This window comes from Taudactylus pleione, unplaced genomic scaffold (genome assembly GCF_031769625.1).
Source record: "Taudactylus pleione unplaced genomic scaffold, aTauple2 ptg000490l, whole genome shotgun sequence".
Lineage (NCBI taxonomy): Eukaryota > Metazoa > Chordata > Amphibia > Anura > Myobatrachidae > Taudactylus > Taudactylus pleione.
The window spans coordinates 1,953,917-1,975,661 of NW_028284892.1; the positions used below are offsets into that span (position 1 = coordinate 1,953,917).

Genomic DNA, 21,745 nt, shown 5'->3' on the forward strand with positions numbered 1-21,745 from the left:
AGGGTCCACAGGGCACCCGCCCTGACGCACCTGGCTTCATAAGGGCTCTGTGACTGGTCACCGGTTTTCCGTCTCCCATTTCTGTGAGTATGGTTCTTGTGTGTTCCAGTCTTCCTTCTCTCTGTTTCGTCTCCTCCTCCGGCCTGGGCTGCTTACCAACTGAGGTGCCTGTGGCTCGGGGGCGGGGTATAGGGGAGGTTGGACCCAAGTGCATCCTGGGAGCAGCTAAAAGCTTTAACTCCGTGGTGCCCGAGGATCCAGGATCCAGCTATACCCCAAGGTCACCCTGTGGACCCTATGGACTTCGTAGAAACAGAGATAACAAAGGTAAGTTCTTACCATATCTCTTGTTATTCCCTACCACATGGGCGCACGCGCACATAAACCAGGGTTCTTTGTTTTCGTTAGATTCCAATGAAGCTACTGGTATGTCTTTTGGAGTGTGCAAGCAAACCAGACTAGCACACAAACCAGACTACCAAGGGGAGCCCACACAGACTGGACCATGGTGGGAATCAAACCCAAGACCTTAGTTCTGTGAGGCAGTAATGCTGACCACTGCACCAACCTCCTATTCATATCTAATAAAAAAGATCCATATAAAATAGTCACATCCAATTTAGTGACCTCAGTGATGTTGCAGCCCCATCCATTCACTAGGAAAAAGACGTTAACGGCACAGATAAAGGCATGGAATCCCCTGTGAAGTAGACTGGACATGCACAGAGAGGTCTGTGGTCATTGAGTAATGTTTGATGATGTTATTGATCTGCCAACGCCCCCTCCCCGCATCCCTTCCCTTCTGTCTAGTTACAATTATCTGCTTTTGGATATGTTTTCAGCAGCCATGTGTGCAAGGCGACAGCGCCCAATAGTGGTCTCAGAGTATTTTATGGCGCCGATCTGTGATTTAGCTTTTGGTTTAAAAGCATTTGAAGCCTTGGAAACCTGTTAGGAATAAATAATATCCTGCAGCTGAAAGGACATCTCAGGACCCAGAATTACCAACACAGGGGTTTGAAAATCACTTGTTTGGTTGGACAATCTTTCAACAATTCAATTGCAGCCTGCAGGGAGGAAGTGTGGCGTTCTGCACGCCTCCTGCTGACTCCGTGTTTCCCGGCTGTGTGCTAGGGATCGATTCCCTTACAGGTATCAGGTCACAAGAGGCTCAGCTGTTTTTTCATAACACAAGTCCCAAAGCTGGGGGCAGAACTGACAGAGACTCTCCTTATGGAGAAGGGGGATAAATGATCTGTAGGGAGGTCCTAAAGGAAAGCGTGAGCAGGAAATGGGAGGGCTGGTGTCTTGGGATATGTGCAAAATGTTATCATGGGCAAGAAGAAGCCTGTAAGATGAGATGCAAGTGATAGAAGGGGCACAGTGCGTTCACACAGTCTGTGTAGCTGGTTAGTGTGTGATTGGATGGTGACATTAGTATGTGTAGCAAGGTAATGCGTGATTGGATGGTGACGTCAGAATGTGTAGCAAATTAGTGTGTGATTGGATGGTGACATTATTATGTGTAGCAGGTTAGTGCGTGATTGGATGGTGGCGTCACAGAGTGAGCGTAGTGCAATTAGTATGTGTAGCAGGTTAGTGTGTGAGTGGATGGTGACATTAGTATGTGTAGCAGGTTAGTGTGTGATTGGATGGTGACATTAGTATGTGTAGCAGGTTAGTGTGTGATTGGATGGTGACATTAGTATGTGTAGCAGGTTAGTGTGTGATTGGATGGTGACATTAGTATGTGTAGCAGGTTAGTGTGTGATTGGATGGTGACATTAGTATGTGTAGCAGGTTAGTGTGTGATTGGATGGTGACATTAGTATGTGTAGCAGGTTAGTGTGTGATTGGATGGTGACATTAGTATGTGTAGCAGGTTAGTGTGTGATTGGATGGTGACATTAGTATGTGTAGCAGGTTAGTGTGTGATTGGATGGTGACGTCACAGAGTGAGCGTAGTTAGTATGTGTGGCAGGTTAGTTTGTGATTTGGATAGTTAGTGCAGTCACACAGTCAATGTAGCAAGTTAGTCTGTAATTGAATGCTGACGTGTCAGTGTGGGCGCAGTGCAGTCACACAGTCTATGGTGCATACACACGATCAGATTTTTTCTTCAGATATGGACGATAACGATTTAAAAATCGTTCAGTCGTTCATATCTGAAGGAAAATCGTTCATATCTGAACGATGGACGATCAACGATGCGCGTTCCCGTTTGTCAGATAACGATATCTGACATCTGATGGGTTTGCAGTCAGACTTGGACGATTCCATTCATTTTAATGCAGTCAAAAATCGTTCAATCGTTCAAATCGTTCAAAACTTTGGTCAAATCGTCCAAATCGTTTAATCGTTCAGTCGTTCATCTGACAAATCTGACAAGTCTGACAAATCTGACCGTGTGTACGCTCCATTAGTTTAGGATCTGATGGTTATACCAAAGAGTGAGCTCAGTGCAGTTACAGTTTATGTAGCATATGATTGAATGGTGATGTCACAAAATGGTCGTAGTGCAGTCAAACAGTCTATGTAGCATGCTAGTGTGTGATTGGAGTAGGGCTGTCCATCGAGAGTTCTTCCATCAATGGTCAAAGGGTTTTACCCATCAGTGGAAAATCCATTGATGGCTCAGCCGTCAATAGTTTTACTCCTGAGCATGTACAGACTGCAGCTGCCATCCACCATCGGACCACCCACCACCAATGTAAACCATCGATGTTCCCCTATCGACTGCAAAACTAGTCACCATCATCAAACCATAGATATTTATTAACTATTGACAGTCGATGGCGATCACTAGATTGGATGGCGATGTCACAGAGTGATCGCAGCGCACTCACATAGTCTATGTTGCAGGTTAGTCTGTGATTGGATGCTGACGTCCTATCACTAGGTCAGATAGCCAGCCTGCTCTTACAGCTAAATGTGATCTGGTATTCCTCTGCAAAGGCAATGTGCTTCCTTCTTGTGTCAATAAGTTCATTTATGTTTGAATGATACTACTTCCTATAGACGTTCGGTATTATGCACAAGGCCTTGTTCTGATGTTCAGATTATTCTTGTTGATGGTCCACATGTTATTGAGGTCTTGTGTTTTGAAAGTGGTGAGTTTCCAGGGAGTATTTGGTAGTGTTCCCGTGTTCCTCACAGGCTCTTGTTTTCGGCTGCTAGCGGTAAGAAATGCTGCTTGTTCTCGGTAAAGTATGCAAAGCTCCACCACACACCGGTCTGTTTTTGCAATTAACGTACAATGTTTAGAAGCACTTTTTAATAGCCGAAAAAGGGCTGTGGTGGTGGTTTGCAGTTCTCGGAGAGCTAGGAAGCCAGGCACCGATCAGTGACAAAGTGGTGGAAGCCAGTCGCTGGTATGCTTATTTTATTTTTCCAAATGAGGCCTAGTTACAGCAAGTAACACTACTGTTGTTTTGGAAGCCAATAACCCCTCTGGCTGGTACAGAACTCCCAGCAGGACCAGTTTTGAGCCAGAAGCAAGCACAAATATGAAATTGGGTGTGGATCTCACAGGGTTAAGATTGCATCTTTAACTTCAAGAAGGTGGTTGTTTTGTGGGTGGCTCCTCGTCCACCCTTCCCTTCCCGGCATCTGGTAGTGAATCAGCAGGGTCGTGTGTTCAGTCCTACAAGTAAAGAGAGCTGGCTCCTCTTCCTCTCCAGTAATTGCCTCCTACAATCCTTACTCACTGCATTATCAGTCTCTCTCATTATATACATATGGCAGTACTCGCCTTCCCCGCTGTAAGATTAAAGGGAACAGGCAGTCATTACTTGTGTAGGAGCGGACCGCAACTCATATATAAATAATACTAATGCCGACACTCTCATAAGGTCCCAAAGTGATCAAACATAACATTTTACCTCTATTAGTAGGAGCTGTAGGTGGAATATTGTTTACCAGCAGCCTGTTTACAGGCAAATATCAACAACCCCCAGAGCGTTCATCACATAGTGCTAAGGTGTATTGTCTGCTTAATACACACGCCTGTGTGTTGCCTCTTGTTAGTACATTTGCAGTATTTTTATATAACACCTGACGTGTATGTGTAGAATAAATCAACATGTGCAGAAGACAAGTGAGGAAGGAGTTTCCTCTGCAGAAGAGCTTGCACTCTAGAGGTAAGCAGCCAGTGCCTCTCCAACTGTTGTTGATTTGCAGGTCTAGGCATGTGGTCAACCAAAGAAGGACGACAGAGAATGCTGGGACTTTTAGTCTGGGTGACGTCAGTAGCTCCATGTTAAGTGAGTGCTGATTTAGGTCACAGAACAGCTTGCTCCACTGTACATATAGAGCTCCTGCGAGTAATTTATTGCAGTGGCTGGCCATACTTGGCAATTCCCGGTTGTGTTAAAAGGGTTAATAGAATGGATGTGAGGAGCTAAACCAGGTTCACAGACAGTAGGATCAGGGTGCTCTGCCCCAATACCAAATACCTGCTCCATCTGTAAACCTGAATAACTCTGATGCAGGTGTGCGGAAGAGTGATAAGGAAATATAATAAAGAGAAGTGCGGGTGTTACGACAGAGGAGGCTGGCTGCACCTCATACACCGAAAAATGCTGACTTTTATCCTACAGGGACAGTGCAATATAGAATGAGCTATTTTCCACCGCTAATGACTTGGGACTTAAATTAAAATTCATTTTGTCTACACGATGCTACTGTGTATCTTGAAACCAGGAGCACGGTTTTCTTCTCTGGCCTTCCAAAATTTGGTCACAACTTGGAAGAATTAAAGTATATTTATTCAAACTGGTGCCCAGGTAATGGGAAAAAATAAGGGCTACCAGTGCTGATCCAAACTGCCGTTCAGAAAATGAAAGCAAACGTCTGATAGGTTGCAGTAGGGACCCAGGTTTTCACAAATGGCTTTCCTCCTGGTGCCTGCAGCCCATTTACTAGGATCCCATGACATCACTGAGTCCTGGAGCGCTTTCTGACGTCACTGGTTTTTAATGAGGTCATAATCTGAATATGTTCTCCCCACCCACTATGTGACTTTCGTGTTCAGATGGATCCTCAGATGGGCCACTGTCGGTGCTAGAAGAGGATGTCCCGAGTAGCTTGGTGAGCTGGGAGAGCTCCTGACGTCAGTAGAAGAGAATTTTAATCCAGTGCATAAAAGCTGTGATCCCCAGCACTGAGATAATGACAGTAGTAGAGGTGTGTAGAGAAGGCAGTCATAGATAATGATATAAGGTGTTTGCTCACCATCTAAGCCACATTCCTGCTCGCTGCAACCTCCTCAATCACAGAGAGAGTTTTGAATGTCATCAGTTGACCTTTTCCGCTGTCACTTTATCTACTGAAGCCTTGAATGGCCCCATTGGCTCCAACTCCTCCACTGCCGGAGGGTTGAAATTCCAGGCCTCGTCGGCAGATGACAGGGTTAACTCCCAGCTTTACCCTGCCAGCCTCATCTAGTCTTCTATTTGGTATTTATGAGAGGGCGCGTTATCACGCTACATCCAGCCAGGGTGCTGAAATCACAGCGCAGAGAGCAGACTCTCCGCACAGACACATCAGGCTCAGCCAATCCTGCTACAGCGCAGCACAGGCTGATCATTTGTGTCTGCAAGACCGTAAGGGCCGCTGTCCGGTAGACAGTGACACTTCACATGTTAAATGTACACGTGTCTGCTCCAAGGGTAACTGAAGCGCTACCAGACTGGTGCTCTCGGCATGAAAAGTTGTCCCGAACCTCCTAATTGAAAGTGCAGAAATCTCGTACATAGTATTGCCAACTGGCCGTTAAAAATGGGACTCTTTGCCTATGTATTTGACAGGGCTAAAATATTAAAGAGTTGTAAGGTAGGCGTTTGTTCTGGAGGCTAAACCTGGAACTAGTGACATCACTGATTTACTTCTTTGTCATTGTGTGACGTCATTGGTTCCCAATGAATTGGTACACTGCATTTTCAGGAATATCCTCCGGTTTGGAGGATGACTACATGCACGTCCGGCTCTTCCTGTCCATCCCATTACGCAGGTATTTTTCTGCCTGATGCCAGTTGCATTCTGTGAGTGAGAAGATAGACTCTGTAGCCATTGGCATTATAGAATGAAAGATGGCCCTTGATAAATGGGCATGAATAATCACACAAAACTTTTTGTTTTATCTTCTATACCAGTGGTGGGCTTTATATTTGTGTACACGTGACTTGTGCCAGGCAGGTCAAATGTCCGAGTGGAGATTAGCCTTGAGCTCTAGGACGGGCATTTAAATGGTATAAGTTTGCCAATCAGCCGTTCTTACAGATAAACATGTACGTGACACTCTGCATGCCATCGTATGGGGAAGATATACCCACCATAGGCCCTCATTCAGAGCCGTACGCTCTGAGCAGAGCGCACGCTCTGAATGAGGGCCGCCCTCCATAAAAATGGAGCGTCCTCCTGGACGCTCGTATAGCTGTGGGTCACCACCCACAGCCTATATGAGCGTGCAGTTTGATGGCCGCGATGGTCGTGACCATCGAAACTGCGAGCCGGAGCCTGCGGTTGAGGTTTTCAACCGCAAGCCCCGGAGTGATTTTGGCTCTATCAGAGCCAAAATCACTCCCACTGACATCACTAGTGATGTCAGTGGGCCGGCTTCTGACGGGAGGCGTTCCCGTGGGAACGCCCCCGTCAGGGAGGCACGCCCACCAAAGGGGGCGTGCTGTCAATCAACATCGACAGCACGCCCCCTTTGATCAGACACAACGAGCGAAGGAAAGTCCTTCGCTCGTCGCGTCTGGCGCATGCGCACGACGGAGCTCCCGCCTCGTGCGCATGCGCAGAGCACAACATCGACCCACTTGCGAGCGGACAGCCGCTTGCGAGTGGGTCTGAATCAGGCCCATAGTCTTTTGGACTGTTAACCCTTTACTTCCCTCTGCTGTCTTGGCAGCAACGCCCCTTGGCCCCTCTTGTTCGATGTAGCAAGCCAACACCGTTTTAGTCTCTCAGACTGCCAATGAACAGGCTGTGCTGCTCTGTGGGTTTTGACTTGGAGCTTTCGTAATAAATTAATTTATTCTGTTTTTCAGCGTATTTTTTATGGCCTATAAAGAGGGTTCATTTCTGTAATCGTTCAGGGAACTATTTTGGTGGTGAGTGATTTGTAACAGATCTCTGCATAGCCTGAGCTCATTATATAAGTGAGAGCTGCCATTCTTTGTGCTCTGCTAAGGTAAAGCAGCTCATGTTCAGAGTACCACCACTTACCATATTCCAAATAGCCACCATTCGATTAACTTCTCCAAGCAGTAACTGTTGAACCTAAGCTTCTCTGAGACAGAACGGCCGGACTTTTATCCGTAGGTTGCAATAGACGTTAGCTAGTGCTTGCGGCTGCAAGCTAAGCATCTGGAAGTGGCTCTGTCACCTGAGAGACTTCCTTACTAGTGTCCTAATCCCTTTCCCAGATGTCCTCCGTCCATATGGCCGGCATGCTTGGTGTATGCTTATACGGCCGAAATGAGAAAATGTGTTCACATTGCAAGTCTGCCGCGCGCCTCAGTTGCTCTGCCTAATTGTTATGGCTCCTATATATAGCCGGCCTGCGTTGGGGGCTCTGTGTCCTGATCGAAGTATCACGAGAGGTCATTGTCTCAATGGGGCTGACAGGGTACAGGGCTTACCGTGTGAGGACCACAAGCCTAGTTCTATATGTAGGTTTTATGTATACAGCAAAGCATATGTCTGTGTACCTTCTCTTCCTTTTTCGTTCTCCCCACCCCCGCTGAAGGGTAGTGGTTTCAAATTTGAAACCTATAGCCCAGCAAAAATTAAGATCTCTATCTAAAGTGTTGTGAGCAGACTACCAGCATCACCGAGTGCTGCAGTATAGTGGGTGACAGTCCCGATTGGACTGGTGCTGCAGGAGAGTGGCATCTGTCCAATCAGGAGACATTGCTCAAGACTGAATCCGCCCATCAAGCTTCAATGCCTCAAGAAGTAGACTACAAGTCTCAGGATGCCAGCAGTCAATGGTGGGTTGGAAGTCACTTCAGCCAGGAGGAAAACACACAAGACCAGCATAACCCTTCATAACCTGTGACATTTCCCATGTAATTGTTTTAGACGTCACTATATTATCACCTTCTGCCATCAGGTGTTAGGATTCTTCTCTCTTTTTGTTGTACATGTTTGTTTAGTGCACACACTGCATAAATATACATGTTTTAGTAAATACACATATGAACTGCGCTGTGCTCTATTAAAAGGTTCTTACTGTATGTCTGCTCGAGCTGCCGGAGCTGAAATATGCCGTGGGAGTGAAATGTCCCCCCCTTTTCTGCTTAAGTGCTTGTTATACCAGTTATTGGAACACAGGCAGACATCTGGCAGCTCACGGCTATTGTGACCACAGTATGGCAGCAGGGTGAGCTGGGACTTGTAGTTCTAGTGTGGCTTTGGGGGTGCTTGGCTGCGAATACTCTGTAGATCCTTGGTATTACCATCAGGTCATATGTAAGTAATTCCGGGAGCATTCTTGGCGTCTAGCTCACACCTGCCCTATGAAGTAATATTTGGGACGTGGATAATGTTTGTGGTATTTCTTTACTTTTTGGGGGGCATTCTCATGATGTCATCTTGGAACTTGAAAACAAAAACTTTCTACAGTAATGTTACTAAAATAAAAAAAAAAAAACAATGTCATTTGTTTAAAAAGAAACTTTTCACTTTGAGCCTGAACACATCCTGACTTCTTGCGTGTCTCCAAGCCCAAATACCCCCAGACACACGAAGCAGGAACTCTGTATCCTAAGTGCATACAAGGCGAGCCGAAGTCCCGCTCATAAAATCCCTAAATGCCTTTAATCGCCATTTGCACTCAACTTAAATGCTAGGTCAGAAGCAACAGGAAACCATTAGGAGATTTTAAGAGATTCCGTGACTGCCATTTAATGTTGGCACAGCCAGAGCACCCTATAAATCTAAAGTTGCCGAGCCTTCCCCACGTGCCCAGGAGGGGCAAACGACCCTGTACTTTGTTCCACGAAGGACAAGGATATTGGCTTGATTATTATTATGTGAAGTTCAAAAATCACTGTACAATAGGGTCCTTAATGGCTGATTATGTGCAGGACAGATGAAGTAAGACATGGGGTATTTTCATGGCCCAAACATTGTTGCTCCATCAATGCCAGGCTAGTCTTCTGCAATTTTTCATGACTGCTCACTCAATAGGTGGCGCTGTTACTGCTGCTTGGAGAGTAACTTACCACAGCCAGAAATCCGGTTCTGTATGCTGAACCTACATCCACCACACACACCATGTGTGTGTGTGTATACATATATATACATGTGTAATTACAGAGCCCACCACGTTGGAGCGTCTAAAGGTAGTGTGTTGATGGTGTCCTCTTCACTGCTCCAGTCTGAGGCAAGTTTATTTTAAGGAATTGCTGCTGGAAATTGCAGCGCTGTGTGTAAAAATAGCCAGATTTACAGAATAATGGGCCGAACAGCTGCAGAACATTGTGCCTATTTCTCGCCAGTCAGCAGAGATGCAGGAATTCATTGCAGCTATGTGTCTTGTCCCAAAGAAGTCCCTATTTATTGCTGAGGCAGCACAGAGTCTGCTGGAGGAACTGAGCTCCTAATTCATGTTTTATATACAGGGGAGCAACTGGAGCAGAACTGTGAGGGGGCGCAGCAAGAACTCAGACTATCCTGCGCCAGAATGATTATTTGTGAGGGCCGTGCTAATGACAAGACAGGCACTATGGTGGTTATAGGGGACATCTGCCAGCAATGGTTTGTGTAACTCAGTCCTGTTATTATGTATATATAAATATGTGTACGTACATGGGCCTTGTTTAAATACAGTCATAGTCGTATATACATTAGAGAAGAGCCCTGTTGATACCGGCAAAGGCCCCTTTCTCTCTTTCCTTGGCCCATTTCCAAATATGGAGGAGCAGTATATTGTATATTAAATGCACAGCAATATATATATATGTATATATATATAAATATATATATGTGTGTGTGTGTATATATATATATATATATATATATATAATATGAGAGCATGGTGGCTCACTGGTTAGTATTGATGCCTCACAGCACTCAGATCATTGGTTCGGTTTCAGCCAGGGCCCTATCTGTGTAAAGTTTGTATGTTCTTGCTGTGTGTGCGTGAATTTCCTCTTATAATCCAAAAACACGCAGGTAGGTTAATTGGCTTCTGAAAGAAAGTAACCCTAGTGTGTATATGTGTGTGTCTGTGTGGTAGGGAATATAGATTGTAAGCTCCACTGGGGCAGGGACTGATGTGAATGACTGACTGAAATATTCTCTGTAAGGTGCTGCGAAACATTTGTGTGTTATATAAATGTTGATATATGTATGTATTAGCGTGGCCTAGCAAAGGATTGAAATAGGTCTGCAGAAGTGTCGATAACTAGGCCGACAGACTGCAGTAGGCCCTCACACCATCAACACCTATTGGGGGCAGCCATTTTGTGACTGAGCTATGGTTTGCAGTCTATGAAATCCTGAAGATCCAGTACATCACTGAGGCACTTTGTGCTATGCCTTGTGTTGTCGCTGGTTACTAGTGAGCTTATAGGCCAAACGTTGGTTTAGCTCACAAAATGGCTGCCATTAGGTGTAGTATAAGACCTACCCACACACCTCTGATATTGGGAATATGTCCTCCGCAGGGCTAATTCTTCCCCTTTTGTCCTACTGCGCGGAGAAGGGTCAGAGCTAAGCTTTTCCTGGTTGTGATTTCAGACGTTAAGAAAGAAAGGTTTTAACGGGTGCGACAGCCCCGAACCAGATGGGGATGACTCCATTGACCAGAGCCCTCTCATGGAAGACAAATACCGCAAAGCCAGCGAGGATTTGGACATTCTGTTCAAACGCTATGGCGTAAGTAACCCTGTCATCGACAGCAGCTCTTCATCTCTCTCTCTCTCTTTTTTTCTTTTCTTTGTCCACTGGTTCCCCCCCACCCCAACCCACTCCCCAAAAAATGTAAACCGTGAAAAAAAAAATGGAAAAAAACCAACAACCCCCAACCCCCACCCTGATCTGAAAAAGCAGGCGCTGAACAAGAAGCACAGGGAATACGAGAGCCCAGACGCGGATGAGGTGTTCGCGCTGACTCCGCAGACGGAGGAGAAATATAAAAAGATTGACGAGGAGTTTGATAAAATGATGCAGAGTTATAGACTCGCAGTGAGTACCTTGGGGGGAGTGAGCCACAGGCCAAAGCAGCACTGCATGTTTTTGGATAATACGGCCCCAAATATACGCTATGCATTACTTCTGTCTTCCTGGCCTCCTCCTGTACACTTCACCAAGGCCGTTGTGTCTTTCTGACATAGTTATTTATTATCGCGGCCCTCGCATATCACTCGGTTCAGCTCGCATCCGCCCTGTGTGGTGCAGTTGTTTCCACGGAGTGATTTTGATTGGTGAAAAACAAAAAGGGAGCCAGAGAACTAAGCTAATCTAAGTATCTAAAGTCGCATGAACGCATGTAGAAATAGGAGATACCCAATGAACGTTAAGCAACAATGAAACGCGTCGGGAATTATTGTTCATCAGTTAAATCTAAACACATTGCAATAGGTATATCGTGCAAAACAGGCTAATAGGGTCTAAACAAAATGCACCTAATCGTAGCGTTTTATCAGGTCCATGTAAATGACTGGAACGTAAAAAGATTACACTCAGTCTTTCTTATTCTAGTCTAGAATTCATAACTGAAATGAGCCCAGGTTAGTAAACGTTTTATCAACGGCTTCACTTATATTGTCAATCATTTCTGTTCGGGTTGTTTTTTCATGCACAGCATGAAACTACCAGAAAACATATCCTTTCGCTGATGCATATATACAGATGTGTCCTTACTTAGCTTTGCTCTCAGTGCTACACACATTCAATAGAATGGCGCAAGGTAGTGCGCTCAGTTATTGCCGCCAGAACCTGCAGTGCTGCTTAATAGAGCTGTAACCTTTCATCCTGGGGCAGGGCCTACAGCGCGCACAGCTGGGGAGGCCCGTCCTGAGGCTGAGGGGTAACGGGACTTAAGGGGTGTGCTCTTGCATGGCTCTGCATTTCGGCCTTGGTTTGCTCAGTTCTCACGTAAGGTGCAGACGTAGGTAAAGCGAACCTGTCTGCCTACACGCGGCCGTGGCAGTCATTTTGTGAGCTGTCCGTTTACCAGAGATTATTGGTACACAAAATGGCTTCCTCCACTGTGCGTAAGGGACAGAAGCACTTTTATAGAAAACCAAAGTGGTAATAAGATATAACATGTAACAAAATATCAGTTTAAAGTAACTTTTAATGCCCTGCCTCACTGTGATCCATTCCCTCAAGCCATCTATTAACACTTGCCTAAAACTGTAACCCTTTTTGTGGAGATGACGTGTGCGTGATTGTGCTTTCCTCTGACGGCTGAGCGTTCATAACTGGCTTCCACTTTCCGCTGACCATTAACTTCTTCACTTAAGTTTTCTGTTTAAATTTTATTCTGCACCAGACCCTGGGGTAGATGTATCAAACCTTGGAGAGAGAGAAAGTACCAACCTATCGGCTTCCAACTCATGTTACCAGGCTGTGTTTGAAAAATGACAGGAGCTGTTTGGTTGGTACTTACATCTTCCCCCACTGTCTGCTTCATGAAACCTTAGATCAGAGCCAGGCAGAAAAGGGTTTTAGTGGTGGGGGTGTCAGAGGATGAGAAGGCAGCTTGTGGTGTATCATTTGTGTAGTCAGATGGGCCCTACTCATAATGCATGAATATATTAAAGCTGGTGTGGGATGTTGTGATTATTATCTTTGATCTATAAATTGTGTAGACAGTTGATGTGGGCGGGTAACACGTATATTGTAAGAAGAGAAAAGAGGACACACACAACTTTTGAAAGCATGATGTGCAAAATAGTCCACACTCTTTTGTGTCCAGTAGTGCACAGCTCCCCCTTCCTCTTTAACCAGTAGTCCATTACTTTTCCAGTTGTGGCCAGTAATACACCACTTCCCCTCGTTGTGTCCAATAATACACAACTTGTCCTCGTTGTGTCCAATAATACACAACTTGTCCTCGTTGTGGCCAGTAGGACACAGCTCCCCCCCCATTGGGACCAGTATAACATGGCTCCCCAGTTATAGCCAGTAGGACACAGCTTCTCCCATTGTGGCCAGTAGTGCACAGCCTCACTTGTGGTCACCAGTAGTGCAGTTTCCTCCCGCTGAGCCCAGTCAAGCACAGGCTCCTCCCTAAGTCACCAGTAGTGCACAGCTTCCTCCCGCTGTGGCCAGTAGTGCACAGCCCCGCCAGTAGTGCACCGCTTCCTCCCTCTGTGGCTAGTGATGTAAAGTTCCCTCCATAGTCACCAGTATTACTTAGCTAATCTGGACTAGTGCAGGAACTAGACACACACTATCAGTTTCAGAATCATCGGTGTGATCTTGGGAATGTATACTGATTGGGGCGTTTATGGGAAGTGGTGCTCAGCAAAAAGGTGCTTTAACCTGCAACAACCAACCAGATTCCAGCTCTCATTTTTGTAGGAAATGTTTAGATATCTTCTGGTTCCTGTAGGTTCCAGCACCATGAAGTGGTACAGCTAACGTGCAGAGGGTCTTACCCGGCCACCAACCCTCTGATTTTCACTTCTGTGTTCAGTCTGCAGTTCCAGCCCCGAATTTTGCCATGCCAGTTACTGTACCTGTGACCAATCAGAACACGCTGCAGTTCAGCAACCCCGGAGGCTCGCTGGTCACACAGTCTCTGATGACGGCATCACTCTCAGACCCCAGGCTCCTGTCTCCGCAGCCCCCCTTACAGAGGAATACAGTGTCTCCAGGGCTACCTCAGAGGCCAGCCAGTGCCGGTGAGTATCTGACGCTGCATTGCTGTCTGTGTCTCTGACAGTATTTATTTTTTATTATTATTTCTAACCATCTCCCTTTGTATTTCCAGGAGCGATGCTCGGCGGAGATCTTAACAACTCTAATGGAACCTGTCCAAGTCCAGTAGGTGAGTAAGGGACCCTTATGGATGTTCAACATTGTGGCTTGTTTTGTTGGGCTGAGTGAAGGAACTTGCTCCATGCAGGGTGTTCCACCTAATTCCCAGCAGCACGTCCCCAGTGAGAGCACAGTGTTTCTGTCTGTGTTTGTCTGGGATTACTTGTAGGTGGTCCTGATGAGCTGTGATCCTCACGTGGACTGGTGCTCTGGGCCTGAAAATGGTCAGTGACTGTTTTTTTCCCACTGGCACACAAGGCTGAACCATCGCCAGTACTCTCTAACATGGCGGAGATGTTCTGTGTGGTGTTGCCCACACCAACCAATCAGTTCCTGCCTGACATTTGTGTACTGCAGTACAGAGAATGAAAGCAAACCACTGAGTGGTCACTGTGGGCAACACCACATTTTCCTTGAAGTGTCAGCCTGTGAGGACAGGGAAGTCACTCCACCACCATCACTGGCAGTTGATCATGTAAAAGCTTTTGTGATTGGCCGTGAGACAAGTGTCATATTTTTGACCATCTAGCCAATGAGATCATCAGAACGCTCACAACAGCACAGGCTATTTCAGGAGATGAGTGTGCTAGTCTTGTCAGTGGCATTGATTTGTCCACACGTGGTGGGTGAGAACACGGCTGCATATCAGGAAGGGAATGGAGGCAACAGAACGCCATAAGCTGAGAGGTCTATAGTGGGAGGAGCAGGGTCCCGCAGCAGCACAGAGTATATCAGGAGATGGGTCATGTGTTGGTGAGGACTGCATGTGACAGGGGCAGTGACATGATGTGAGAAGGAGAATGGAGGCAGCAGGAAGCCACATGCTGAGTTTGTGAGGAGCAGGGTTTCCAGGCAGCACAGAGTATATCAGGAGATGAGTGATGTGTTATTGAGGACAGGTCTGTATGTGACAGGTGAAGTGAGAATGGAATGAAGACAGTAGGAAGCCACATGCTGAGAGAGTTAAATAGTGAGAGGAGCAGGGTCCCCAGCAGCACAGAGTATATCAGGAGATGAGTGATGTGTTATTGAGGACAGGTCTGTATGTGACAGGTGAAGTGACCTGATGTGAGAATGGAATGAAGACAGTAGGAAGCCACATGCTGAGAGAGTTAAATAGTGAGAGGAGCAGGGTCCCCAGCAGCACAGAGTATATCAGGAGATGAGTGATATGTCAATGAGGACAGGTCTGAAGTGACATGATGTAGGCAGCAGGAAGTCAAAGTTATATAGCAGCACAGAATAGGGATATGAGGCTCCTGTTCTACTAATGTCAAAGACACCTCTGTATGATGCAAGTTTTTACAACTTGTTTAATGTTTGGTAACAGCACTTTATAGCTACATCTATAGTAAATCACCTTTCTCCCTATAACATTGACTTGGAGGTCTTGGTTGTTGATTGGGTCAGCCTGGCTATAGGGAGGTTTGTGAAGCCTTGTATATAAACCGCAAATGTTTGGCTCCCAGGGGAGCGATACCTTCTGCAGTACAATGACAGGGATGGTATTTAAGGTGTGAGAATGTCAGTCAAAATATTCATGTACCCATTGTGTACCCAAAGTCAGTAGTCCTTAATTAGGCATAGTGTAGTGGTAAGACTGTACCCTCCCAATTCGTTTTGAGTGTTGGGTCAGCCGCAAAATGGCTGCAGTGTGGGTGACTGGTTGCATATTAATCCCTCTCTAGCAGAGGGGCGCACTCTCCCTGCCCATGTACAGTGACATTCTGTAAGACATAGGGTGTAATTTAACCCAAATGTTGTTCTTCCTAGCTCAGCATCCGTCTGTAATGGTATCTCTCCACCTCGCCCCTCAGGGGCCGCTATCTGAAATCTCTGTAATAGCACAGCTGCATTAATTAGCAGGTCATCTCCGGAACATTATAATGAGCACAGTAATACAGGCGACAGTACTTAGTGCTACCAGTATCGTGCACATGTCGCACACACTAAATGCATCACAAAGGGTTGCCCTAATAGTGGCGGGGAGGTGCAATGCCAGCCATAGGGATCTAGTATATGCAATATATCACATGTCAAAGTCAATATTCTTCTTCTTATTATAGATTTGCAGAGAGCCAACACATTCTACAGTACTATACAGAGTAAGTAGTACGTCCAGGAATTATTACCAATACAGAGCATAAGAACTACAAGGCATAGAGAAACAAAAGAAGCCAGGATTGGTTCACTAAATCTTACAGTGTAAAATACAAGTACCGTGTGCACGACGTATGTATGCGTGTGATATGTACCGTGTGTACGACGTATGTATGCGTGTGATATGTCAGGAACTGTGACAGCTGAAGATGTTTGATGCCTGCCCATCAGACTGAGGAGGGTTATTGGGCACAGACGTGAATGGGTTGGCAGATGCGTGCGGTAACCTTATGTGAGCGGTCTTGGTGGATGAAAGTAGGCTGTATACGATGGCCGATCCCCCTAGCCAGCATGTTTGTATGAGTAGTATTCCATATACACTGGACCTTTAAGGTGCATCCCATGGATGCTGTTTCAGAGAAGATCATGTTCAATATAAAGTTACTGAGTAATGCGATTTCTGGAGAGCGAAGGGTTATTATGTAGTTCAGACACACGCACACGAATAAACTGTTATTTCCACCCCTGTGACTGTAAAGCCCCCCCACCGTTACACTGGACAGCCGTTGGAAAGTAATCACGCTGCCTCTTTGATTAATATGATTTCATTAACACCGTTAGGCCGAGCACAGAGCGAGGAGCCCCCACACCTCCCTTTCCCTGGTGCCGATGCCACACCAGTTTCACGGTGCTGTCCAAGACATTCAAGTCTCCTGTCCTCCTAATCAGATTGGACACAAGCAGACATGTGGCCCTTCAGAGATGTCACTCGAATTACCCCTGGCAGTGAATGAGTTTCTGTCTCACGAGAGGATGAGGGGGATCAGAAAATGACAAAGCCCCCTGCCGTGACAGCAGCAGCATCTCCCCGAGGTCCGGTCACATCCTGGCAGCTGTATGGCAACTAGCAGGAATCTCTACATCAGCACTTACCCAACTTTAATTTCTTTTTTTTTTTTTCCTAAATATAATTCGATGAATGAAATGTGGAAATTCCTCTTTTACTTGTCTTCAGTATTGGCCCTGTGGTTAGGGCCGAGGTCCAGCGACTGCTCAGATGGCATACGTTAGTCTGATAGGGTTACTGTAGCCTGGCCACACACATACTGCAGTCCTCGCAAACACAGAGCAACGCACTTGGGTAGCCAAACTTGGCCTGCACTGCCAGATTATTTCCGGCATCGCGGAGACCTGCTAGTACCACCGAGAAATGACCTTTCGGCCTTGTGACTCTTGTCTTCCAAACACATTTGTCAACATGACCAATAATCCGCAATAGTGTCAATACCAGGCATCATAGAAATGTTGGTTCAGGACTTGTGGCTGCACGCAACGCACATGGCCCCTCATTGAGGAGGGGGCCATGGTAGAGCCAGATTGCACTTGCTCATACAGCTGGCAACCACAGGTGCAAAAAAACTGACCATTCTGTGTCCACAGTCCGCCTGGCATTCCTTGTAACCCTAGTGCAGTGCAGATCTGTTGGCTTTAGGGATAGCCGATCCCTACCATTATAAACGTGAGACGGCTTGGACTTGTCACTTATGTGCACCAGCCAAAAAATATATAGCCAAGAGAGTCAGTTTGCACCTGTTGACCTGCTGAATGTCCCATAATGCTTTGCTAAACAAAGGGTTGCTGACACGGAAACCTGGAGTGTCCAACCTGTAACATCTGAGGGGGGTCGGCCATAGCACAGTTGATATACATGGGCTCCAAGTCACTGTCAGCTGTTGCAGATTCTAGCCGGGCTAGTTCTATGAATGTCAGAATTGACGTCACCCAGCATTCCGTGCATTCCTCCTGCCTGCTTCAGGAAACTGGAGTATAGCTTGTGCTGGAGGGCTCCAGGGGGACGGGCCTCTCTCCCAACACCTAGTCTCTACCCCGTGCTTCCACTTTCCACCCCCACACATGAAACGGCAAAGCCCTTACAAGTCATTAGTAACAACGCTGTACAGTAGGAGCATGAACACGCAGGGCGCGATTACTCTTTACACGCAGGGACTTTTATAATGGCCGGATTTAAAAAAAAAAAAATTCTGTAATTGCTGCAGACACAGGAAAAAAAAAATGACACCATAAAGGAAATTTGTCAGTTTTCATGTTCAATAATAGATTGATCACTAAGTGTCTTTAGCTGTATTCTTATGTGGCCATTGCTGCTAATACATGTATTGGGACTGACAATTCGTGCTGATCCTGCCTCTTACCAAGGCCGTTTGGAAAGTGAATGCGAATGTCTGGTAACTGAGTTACAATACCCCTTTACCTTTGCAGATCTAATCTGACCTAGGAGTGTAATAACATGTATAACGTAACTTCTAATGTCTCTGTCCCTCTCTTCATTTTGCAGGGAACGGCTACATTAGTGCGAGAGCCTCCCCAGGCCTAATACCGGTATCAAACGGGAACAGCCTGGGCAAAGTGATCCCAGCCAAATCCCCGCCACCACCTTCCCACAGCAATCAGCTCGGAGCCAACAGTCGCAAACCAGATCTGCGCGTCATCACCTCACAAGGCGGCAAGGGATTAATGCATCAGTTGGTGAGTCCTGGGGGGGTTTACATCACATCAGGTGGCTCCTAATTGGGGTGGGGTAGAAGCCTTGACGTAAGGAGACAGAAGTAGGTTACAGTACATGTCAAAGAGGCACAGTGTCCTAAATGAAGGCTTGGTGCAAACTATAAAGGCCGTTTCCAAGTTGCCCAATAACTCACTTCATGTGATTGCAACAAAAATGAAAGAGAAAGTAGTTCTGTCAGACTTGTTTCCTGTGATATAGGGCTCTAACATCTGGCCTAAAATCAGGACCCTCATGTAACGTGCTACCTTTCTGTGTAAGAAATCCTCTATTTAACCTTGTCTGGAATTCCAATTGTAGTAAATACCCATACCTGGCGTATGGTATCATAAATTTACCTAATGAAGATATGTCACAAAAATTGGTGTTGACTAGAAATATACAAGAGGACACGGGAGCCCTACACTTGGATAACAACACAGGGCCGCATTATCATTGCGGGGGAGTTTCTCGGAAATGGAGGTTGACGAAACGTAGCATACAACAGATTTTACACTAAAAGAAAAACACAAATCCTGAGGTTCCCAAACGCCGTCCTCAAGGCTCCTCAACAGTTCAGGGTTTAGAGATATCCATGGTTGAGCACAGATGATTAAATCAAACTGACTGCGCTCAACCATGGATATCCTTAAAACCTGGACTGTTGGGGAGCCTTGAGGATGGCGTTTGGGAACCTGTGCACTGAGATGTCAGCCAGCCATTTTACCACCAAATTACACAATATGTCGGCTAATGATCGGATTGATTTCAGGAGAATGGAACTCTGGCATTGCGGTTGGTTTGGGGATCTTCGCACTGCAATATCGGAGCAATTTACATGATAGTCTCTTTTTATGTTACGTGGCCATTTATAAACTAAAAAAATGTTTATTGTATTGGAGAATATTCCATCTGTGAGAATATCCTCCAATGTATTTTATACATTTAGGGGCATATGTATCAATGCTTGATGTGAGATAATATTGTGAGAGAGATATCACCAACCAATCAGCTCCAAACTATCATTTCTTAAACACAGCCTGCAAAATGTAAGTTAGAAGCTGATTGGTTGGTGAAATATATATCTCACAATTTTATCTCACATCAAGCTTTGATACATATGCCCCCAAGTCCGCTGACACATTTCTCTATCTAACGAGATGCATTTTGGTGTTTTCTCTTTCTCTCTTTCTCTCTCTCTTTCAATATTCTGCATTTTGCACAAAGACGGAGGAACAGTTGGAAATGGTGAGTGAACTTGCTTGCTCCTCTCCCATGGCTGTGACCTGCGTGTGAAATCTGTCCTCTTTCTGTCTCCTTCACATGCTCAGATATCACTAAAGGGAACCAAACCACATGCATAATGTAATACTCACATGCTGACTTCAGTGAAACAGCACCCCCTAGTGACCAAATTATTCTAAAAAAATAAACTATAGAATTTTTTGTCGTTAAGGGACAAGAGCATTATGGGTTGTTTCCTTTCATTATAATGCCCCTGCACACAGAGTTAATTGTCCAGACACATTTATTCATACCCATTGAATATGTCAGACGATAAACTGGCAAACATGAGCCTTAAGGGTATTTTCCTAAATGCCTTAAAGATGCATTTGTCATCTACCCAGTGGAGGCAGCCATGTTGTGTTCTTAACCAGTAGTCGACCTATCACTTTCTGCCTCACGTCTCCACCTACCAACTGCAATCTCAGGAATATTGGTTCAGCCCACAAAATGGCCGCCTGCAGGCGTCCCGGTACTTTTTTTTACATAAGACTCCTGTTCTCTGTGTCCCGTTGCATGTTATAGCGCAGCACGTTGTGAACATCACACGCAGCTGGCGGTCAGCAAGCTTTTTTGCGGCCTGAATTATTTTTTTCTTAGAGGAAATCACACGGCTTTCTCTGAGCGGCAGATGAAGGCCGCTCATTCTTTCAGTAGCATGTCTGGAGGAAATCGCCCTTCTTTCACACCACTGATGTGTGACCTGACCCGGAGACGGCTTGTGATAGTGCAGAGGCATGAAAAGCTCATTGTCTCATGCTTGGAGGATGAGAGCGGAAAGGAAACCCCTGGGCCTGGCTCTCTCAGCCTGTTCTGTGCTGGCGGGCCAGGGAGCAGAGCTGTGTGTATAGTACCCTCATTGTTATTAAACCTGGGCATTTCCACTGCATAAACATTGCTCAGCTCCCATGTTGTTGTTCTCCTAATCCGTCAGTGCCATGTGGCGGCCTGCTTCAGAGCCGCTCGTAAGCGGCCGCTCGTTCGCTCCGAGCGATGTTCGCACATATGCGTATGGGTCGTAATGTGCATGCGCCAACCAGTCATTGCGGTCGGAAATCGAGCGCTCGCAAAATAGCGAGTGCCTGCTAATTTGAGTGACAGAATGAGGCGTTTGTGGGTGGTAACAGGGGAAGGTGCTTGAAAACGTGGAGTGGAGATCCGAACGAGGCGTGCCAAACGGTAAAAACGGGCGTTTTAAGGGTGTGCATAATTACCAAAGCAGCGTCATAGACCACGTCACTTGGTTGTTTCTTAGCCTGAACTGTTCGCATGATTGCGGTAGGATAATCCAACCACAAGCACTGCGAGCAGTTCAGACGCCTTTCGATGTACTCGATTAATCTAATAAATAGCGGAGATGACTTATGATGCGAGCGGCAAGGGGGCGTCTTTACAAATGTTTTGCTCGCTCAGACATAGAGGCGTCAACAGACCGCAAAGAGCGAGCACTGAATTTAAATAGCCGGCCCCTTTTTCTGAACGAGCGAGCGCAAATAGCGTCCGGCTCTGAATCAGGCCCTAAGATCAGAGATCCTGATACGTATTTATGTGGGTGTATCTATAGTAAGAGACACGGTACTGTAGAGCGAGGAATAATCCGTCTCTGTCTTTCCCCTGCAGAGTGCACAGCGGTTAGTAGGTGTCTCTCAAGCAGCGCACTCCTTAACCACACCCGTCGTTTCCGTGGCGACTCCCAGTTTACTGTCACATCATGGACTCCCGTTCTCTGCCATGTCCACGGCATATAACACAGGTCAGTGTCTCGTTGTGGTTTTATTGATCCTACAACTGCTG

At 46.1% G+C, this 21,745-nt stretch overlaps 1 protein-coding gene across 6 annotated transcripts in view; it reads left to right on the forward strand.

The window, feature by feature from the left end:
• The window catches only part of MEF2D (myocyte enhancer factor 2D), a 178,196-nt gene that overhangs the window by 148,540 nt on the left and 7,911 nt on the right, over positions 1-21,745 (forward strand). For 3 of the 6 annotated variants that reach the window (XM_088449651.1, XM_088449653.1, XM_088449652.1), the window contains 7 exons: positions 10,753-10,890; positions 13,661-13,868; positions 13,958-14,014; positions 16,071-16,109; positions 18,461-18,651; positions 19,895-19,915; positions 21,572-21,704. In XM_088449651.1, coding sequence (XP_088305777.1) covers positions 10,753-10,890; positions 13,661-13,868; positions 13,958-14,014; positions 16,071-16,109; positions 18,461-18,651; positions 19,895-19,915; positions 21,572-21,704 — 787 coding nt within the window. Of the gene's footprint in view, positions 1-10,752; positions 10,891-11,064; positions 11,200-13,660; positions 13,869-13,957; positions 14,015-16,070; positions 16,110-18,460; positions 18,652-19,894; positions 19,916-21,571; positions 21,705-21,745 lie in introns of all 6 variants that reach the window. The other 3 variants (XM_088449654.1, XM_088449655.1, XM_088449656.1) reach the window with 3 other exon arrangements.